Consider the following 6,880-nt stretch of genomic DNA (forward strand, 5'->3'; position numbering starts at 1 on the left):
TGGGGTTGTGGGGCAGGCGAAGGCCCAGCGGAGAGCGGGCACCGCTGGCAGGCACGGCCAGGGCCCCCCCACCGCCGGCTCCCCACAGCACGTACAGAGGTGGCGGGGACAGTTTTATTTATCTCGCTGCTTTACAGGACGTGGTTTCTCTTCAGCCCTGCCGGGGACACGGACGCCGCTTGCGCTGAGGGGGGAACCGGCACGGGCTAGGCTAGGCACGGAGGTGAGCTGAGCCCTGGCTGTGCCAACCCCTCTCACCACAACAGACGGATTGCCTCTCCCAGGGGCTGCAGGGAGAAATCTTTGTTGAGGAACAAATCGCCTGTTCAGTAAGCTCAACCCCAAAAGCAACTCTAGATGCCGTCGAGGTGCTGAAAATAGGAAACATTCATTTGCAGGGTATTTTGCGAATCTACAGTAGTGAAACAAGCACAAATGCTACCTGCACAGAGCAGAGACAAGAAGGGAGTCTCCCCTTCTCTTGAAGCACACACACTTAACACTGGTACAGCTCTGTCCCCTTGGCAGTGGCTTCCGCTTAAGCATCTGAGGGTCATGCCTGGTGAGTTATTTGCCACCTGAACTAAATTTGGAAGAGAAACTGGGATGTGAAAGTGCCATGTCTGCTTTTGCCTGTCCTCCTCTGGGAATCACAGAGATTCCCTTTTGGCTTCGTTAGTCCCCCTCGGGTTACCCCCCTACAGAATGTGTCAGCTATGGGAAATGGATGCGCTTGGCGTTCATCTGCTGAGATGCAGCCTGCGACCACTAACAGCTCTCTTCAGAGGGCTTCTTGGTGCCTTGAAGGATCAGCGCTGAAGCAGACGCCCTCTTCTGATGCCGCCACTTGGCCCGCCGATTTTTAAACCAAACCTAGAAAGTGCAAAACAAGAGAACTTCTGCTTTTCATGCGTTACTTGGAGGGGGGCAGGCAGTTACACTCCTGGACTGTACAGTGTAAGCTTTGGGATACTGTAATACATTTCCCGATATAAAAGTTTGATACAAAATTTAATCAGTCCTTCCCCTGCAATCATTCTCAGATACGTGCAAGGGGCACAAGGGAGCTGGGACACCCCCATGGCAAATGCAGAAGTCACGCAGATCACATAAATAAGGAATATACATTTGGGTGCAGGGGATGAGCAGAATTGGGCATGTCTGTGTGTTTATATAGGTGATTCTAGGAGAGAGAGTACATGAGTTTATGGGACCGGATACCCGAACAAATCAGCCCAGCAGAACTATTTTATATTCTTCCATTGCTTGCCAAACCTAAACTGTGTTTAGTCGAATACCCAAGAATGGTTTTTAAAATGAGGCCCTGGGTCTGCAGCTCCCGAAAAAGACAGCACAGTGCCCCGGCCTGTGTTCTTGGCGGGCTGCAACAAACAGCACCTCACCGGATGGCAGGATCTCACCTCTACCCTCTCCTCCTTCAAGTGAATGCGGTTTGCCAGGTGCTCACGCGTGATGACATCTGGGTACTGGTTCTGATGGAAAAGCGTCTCCAGGGCCTGCAGCTGGTCCTCGGTGAATATGGTGCGATGCCGGCGTGTCCGGCGCTGGATCTGGTGGAAAGTCTGCAGCTCGCTCGGGTTCCCCTGGGGACTCCTACAGACCCGGACTGCCGAGTGGAAAAGCCGCATGGGCCAGGGGAACCGGGCATCTGCAAGGGGAGAGGTACAGCGGCAGTGTTAGAGGTGGGGGGCCGAAACACCCATCTTGCTCAAGGCAGTTCAGGCACAAGTTGCATCCATGCGTGTTGTTTGGAAGGAGGGAGCCAGTCAGCTGGTGCGAGTGACAAGCTGCGTAATCACCATGCAAGCCAGAGAAGGGCTTAGGGCATCACTTTGGGAGAAGTGGGCAGGTAGGGAGCACTGACTGTGTTTTCCTTGTTTACTTACCAATTGCACTATGGCCAGCTCCAGAAAATGGATGGAAACTCACAGCCCAAAGAGGAGCTGTGTTTCAGTCCTGACACAGGGGATTTCTGAACTTTCAGGATGCTCTTGAACTGCATTTTTAAGGGTTTGCTACTTTTTTTTTTTTTTCTAGATGCAGTAATATTGCTAGATGTAGCCCAAACCTCTTTTCCTTAAAGGACAAGTTAGGTTCCCCAGGGCCAGTGTTGTAGCTCTACGCATGGGCAGCATGACCATGGGGCCCCACACTCCACAGAGAACTTCCACCCCTAGAAGCATCATCCTCTCAAGTGTTTTACACTGAACCAGTAATATCCAGTAATAAATAGCACCTGCTGCTTTTAAAACCCTGGTAGCACTGCAGGTAAAAGTGCATGTTCTTGGGAGCCATGCTGAGAATGGAGCTCAGCGTGCTGGAGCTGGGGTCTGAGACCACCGTGGTGGCAGGCCAGATGCTATATTGTCACTTAACGCCCAGTTTTTCCCCTCCACCCGGCACTGGCACCAGCCCCTCCATGAGCCCGACGCTGCGAATCAAACCCAAACACTCACCCAGCCAACTTGGCGAGTCCTGCAGGGAACGGACGCTTGTGTGAGAACAGCAGCAGCAGTTGCAGCCTGCCCCTTCCAGCTCTTCCTCCTCCTCCTCCTCCTCTTCCTCCTGCAGGGAGCTGGCTGGGATGGTCTCCAGCTCACACAGGCCCTTGGGTGCACTGTCCAAGATGCTCCGGAGGCACAGCGGGACCAGGACCTGGGAGTTCTTCTCTGCTGGGCTGGAGAGGATGTCCTCGATGCTGAACGAACACGGCTTCTTGACGCCTCTCCTGCCGGTGTCGGCATCCGACGCTGGCTCCGAAGACATCCTCTGCTGGCAGCAGCGGCCGCAGGATCAGGCAGCTCAGGCGGAGCAGGGTTTGCTCTTTGTGCGCTAAATCCGGAGTGGGGTCTCACCAGGAAAATGACAGCTTATGTAGCTTTTAAAACAGACTGGTGAAGCCATCCAGAATTGCTGCTTTGTCTTGGCGTTTCAAGTGACTGTCATTCTCATGGCCAAGTTTTTATTTTATACACACATGCACTTTTTCTCCTTCTAACCTAGCTGCTTTATGACTGAAGCCACCCTAAATATATATATAGAGAGAGAGAGATATAATCCCTTTGGAAAGAAAACCATAAACCCCCCTGTGAATAAAATAAATTCTAACTAATCTTGGCAGCTTTGTGAAGGGTTAGTGTGGATCTAAGATTTAGCTAATCCCACAAAAATGACTGGAGAAGGAAATCTGATTTCTCCATCTCGGGTGTAGATTTGAGGCGGTTATGATCTCCATTGTGCTGCAGCCTCCGATCCAAGGAAGGGGGAGGATAGCTGTTCCCAGCCCGGAAATGGACCAAAGGATTAACTCCTTAAAAGAAGCAAATTATCCCTTTCTCTGGCCAAATGAAAGCTTTCCCATCAAAAGAGAGCTGTCATATCATACAATATGAGAGAGGAGAGAGTTCAGCTTAATAAAAATCATTTTTAATGATAGCACAGCCTTTGGCTGCACCAGAACTCTCTGTGAAAGTTGATTTATTTTCTGCTGAAAGCAGAGAAATTGTATTTTCCCTCCTTCCCCTTTCCCCCACCTCTGCTCCCCTAATCACAGTGATAATGCAGATGCTTTGCATGTATCCAACATACTCTTTGTAAGGATTCAAAGCCCTTAATAAATTAGATTACCGGCAGCTTGCGGCAGCTCTGTGGCTTAGCTTAGTGGGATGTAGCCACCTCCTGTAAGGCTGAGCTCTAACCCTGCTCGGTGTCAGGAATGGAAGGGGAGGACTGCTGCCTGCTGCCTCTGTGTGCAGGCAGGCAGGCAGGCATGCAGCGAGGTCCCGCAGCAGCTCGGGCAGAAGTGTGGTCTCGGTGCCACAGCTAATGGGCAGTTCAGTGAGCCCAGAGCAGCCAGGACAGCTGCCTGGGGCAGCCAGGCTTCCCCAGAGCTTTGTCAGTTCAATTCCCAACTTCTGCCCAGCAAGAGAGACTGGGTTGAGGCTATGGCCGAGAGCGGTGACTCAGGACAGGAGGGGACGCCTGGCACTGACCCTCCTGAGGCCAAACAGCAAGGCCTGGCAGATGCGATCCACAGGAGGAGACAGGACATCTTCCATCTGAAATGAGTAGCTGGGATTAAAACAGAGAAGGTGTGGTTGAGCTTAGGTTGCTTTGGAAAGTTTAACCCCAAGTTCTCTTGCCCTCGGTGTAGTTTATGCCAAGGTGAGTAGCAAGGCTTCAGGAGCTCACACGGGGAACGCTCTCCGGCTTGTTGTTTCTTTGCAGGGGAGAGAAGATACCAGTCCCACTCATGGTACCCCGAGGAGACACACAGGTGAGTGCTGTGAAACCACTGCACAGCAAAGGTCCTCGTGGCACCTCGTGACTTCATGCTGAACAGCCCAGCAACCCCTCCGGCACTGCGCAAAAATGAGAGCCAGTCTCCAGAAGAGCCCCTTCTCAGTCCCCGTTCTTTTATCCTTGGCCTGGCTTTCTGCCTGCCCTTCCTCACTCTGCTGGTCTCCCAGCGCTGGGAAGAGTTGCCCCATAGCCGCTCTACCTGTGACCCTCAAATCTCTGTAAAATCTCACTTAAAACCAAACCACTATTTTTGATTCCATCCCTTTATTTGCCGCTCCGTCAGCTATTCCGATGGTGTAACATAAATTATAACCATGCTCTATGAATCTTTACATATTTGCTGTAGGTTTGAGAGGAAGACGCCTTTGTAACCGCCCCATCTGGACATGTTCTCTGCTGCTCTGCCAAGGTGTCAGCGCTCCAGAGAGGCACTGGGGATGCACTAATGCCAGGGATCACCGCAAACTGCTCCTGGCTTTTATGCCTGTACCAAACGCTGTCACAGATGGATGTGGGGCGAAGTTCTGCTCCCCACACCATGCCGGTCCAGAGGGGCTGTAGGGCAGGTGAGCTGGGACATGCCGTGGGCAGGCGCAGGATCCAACCCTTTCTGCTCTTGGCTGTCATAATCACACACCCGAAGCGGATTAATTCTCCTTCCCCATCCTTAACAAAGGACGCCTTTCCCTGGCCTCCCCTGCCCGACCCTGGCTTCCCGCCGCACATGCACTTAGCCTATTAGGATCTCCGCTGATTGCTTTCTTTCATTCCTCCCGTACCTTTCACTTCAGAAAATGGACTGGTAATACTTCTTTTATCAAAGAATTATGGGATTTAGGACCCAGATCTTACAAAGAGACTTTTGATAGCTGCTGGTAATCAAATCCCAATCGGTAGACACTTCTCTGCACCCTGTTAGCAGAGAGGAATAAAGGAAAAGGATTACTGATGTTCTGTTTACTGAGCCTCCAGAAGATAGGATCGCTGGGCTATTTCATATTAGAAAAGAAAGGAAAATAAAACAAGAAAGAAAAAAAAATGCAGACAAGGGAGGACAATATAGATATAGATAAAAAGAAAAGAAACAGGCTCTTATCATTTTCTTATTGGTTAAGGAGATTCCAAAGCCATTATAGAGGATTAGCAAAAAGGTTAATCTGCTTTAGCCGTTCACTTGTCAAAAGTGAATTTATAGGGTTTGAAAATCCTTCCTATGGTGAAACCAGAAAAAAATCCCCCTTTCCCTTCCCTGCCCCTCCCTTCCGCAGGCAGCACAAGGAGATAGGGACGGGAGTTTTGGAGACCCTAAAACATGGGAGCACCCCCCCCCCCCCCCTTGCCCCGCCTGGGTGCCAGCACCCCTGGGAGCTCTGGTTTGGCAGCGCTTCCCCCCACTCCCTCATCACCCGAGTGGGGTGGCCGTGGTCCTCAGGGAATGGAGGAGCTGGTCTGAGGGATGGGACCGTCTTCCTGCACTGCTCTGCCTTACCTGGGGTAAATCCTGGGCTGGTTTCACTGGTTGATATTGGCTGCAGTCAGGGCAAACGTGGACCCCTGGCTGGATTTGGGCTTCCAGGCTGATTTCTAAAGCGGAACAGAGGCGGATGCTGCTGGCAAACATTGCCAAAAACTGCAGGGTGGGGCCTCTCCGTCCCCAAAGTGCAGCGCTCGCCCAGGGTCCCACATTTCGGCATCCTCCCGGTCACCCGTCGCAGATGCTGGCCCATCCCAGCCGCACTCTCCGGGGCTGCCCACGCCGCCAACTCCCCCGAGCATCGCTCACGGGCATCGCTTGCCCCGGTGCCGCTGTGAGAAACAACGCAGGGAAAAAACAACCCTTCGAGGTCAAAACCAGCAAGGAGCGCTTTCTCGACAGCGGCTGGGTGAAGCTCGGCGGGATGCGTTAGTCAGGAGTTATAACTACGGTTAATAAAGACGCAGAAATCCTAGAATCATGGAGTGGGTTGGGTTGGAAGGGGCCTTTAAAAGTCATCTTAAACCGCGCCAAGCGACAAAAAAAGCACCCAAATTGGCGTTGATGCCAGTCCCCCTCAAGCGTCCTAACCACCCCGTTCCTCTCCCCAAAAGCCCATCTCTCGCCTTCTCCCCCCGCCCCAGCCTTCCTCCGCTTCGCCCAGCGCCCGGGGCCGGCGGCACCTTCCCCCGGAGCCCACCGGGCCGGAGCCGGGGGGGTGGGCTAGCGCTAGGGGGGGCCGGTGAGCCGGCAGGACGGCGGCCGAGCTCTATGGTGCTGCCGGGGCCCGGCCATGGGAGCCGAGCGGGAGGCTCGGGCCTGCGCTGCCTTCTACGGGGAGCTGCCCATCGCCCGGCCCGTCCTCTCCTGCCTGCGCTGCCTGAGGCAATTCGCGGGGTAAGAGGACGGGCGTCGCCCCCCCGCCCGGGAAATCCAGCCCCCCGGCATCTATCCCCGGGTGCGGGTCCCCCCCCCCACTCCGGGGCGTGGGTGGGGAGGGGGGGAGGGAGGCTGTGGGGACCCCCGCTCGCCCGCATTCCCCTTCCAGCCCGCTCTGCAGCAGCAGGGTAGCAAGTTTTAGGA

General features: G+C 53.7%; 1 protein-coding gene across 1 annotated transcript; it reads right to left on the minus strand.

The window, feature by feature from the left end:
• Positions 1-768: 768 nt before the first annotated feature.
• Positions 769-2,787, minus strand: GSC2 (goosecoid homeobox 2). Its single transcript, XM_010581746.1, has 3 exons — positions 2,622-2,787; positions 1,422-1,669; positions 769-873 (listed from the first exon to the last, which is right to left on the minus strand). The coding sequence occupies exons 1-3, from the start codon at positions 2,785-2,787 to the stop codon at positions 769-771; spliced, it is 519 nt and encodes a 172-aa protein (XP_010580048.1).
• Positions 2,788-6,880: the final 4,093 nt, after the last annotated feature.

Source organism: Haliaeetus leucocephalus, unplaced genomic scaffold (assembly GCF_000737465.1).
Source record: "Haliaeetus leucocephalus isolate CR32 unplaced genomic scaffold, Haliaeetus_leucocephalus-4.0 Scaffold802, whole genome shotgun sequence".
NCBI lineage: Eukaryota > Metazoa > Chordata > Aves > Accipitriformes > Accipitridae > Haliaeetus > Haliaeetus leucocephalus.

What these genes read in the sequence shown, in the direction of transcription:
- GSC2 (XM_010581746.1), bottom strand. Translation starts at nt 2,787, where the DNA reads ATGTCTTCGGAGCCAGCGTCGGATGCCGACACCGGCAGGAGAGGCGTC. An exon ending in CAGTGCACCCAAGGGCCTGT is followed by an intron (nt 1,670 to 2,621) that starts GTGAGCTGGAGA and finishes CTCCCCTTGCAG; the next exon opens with ATGCCCGGTTCCCCTGGCCC. An exon ending in TGAAGGAGGAGAGGGTAGAG is followed by an intron (nt 874 to 1,421) that starts GTGAGATCCTGC and finishes TGCACTTTCTAG; the next exon opens with GTTTGGTTTAAAAATCGGCG.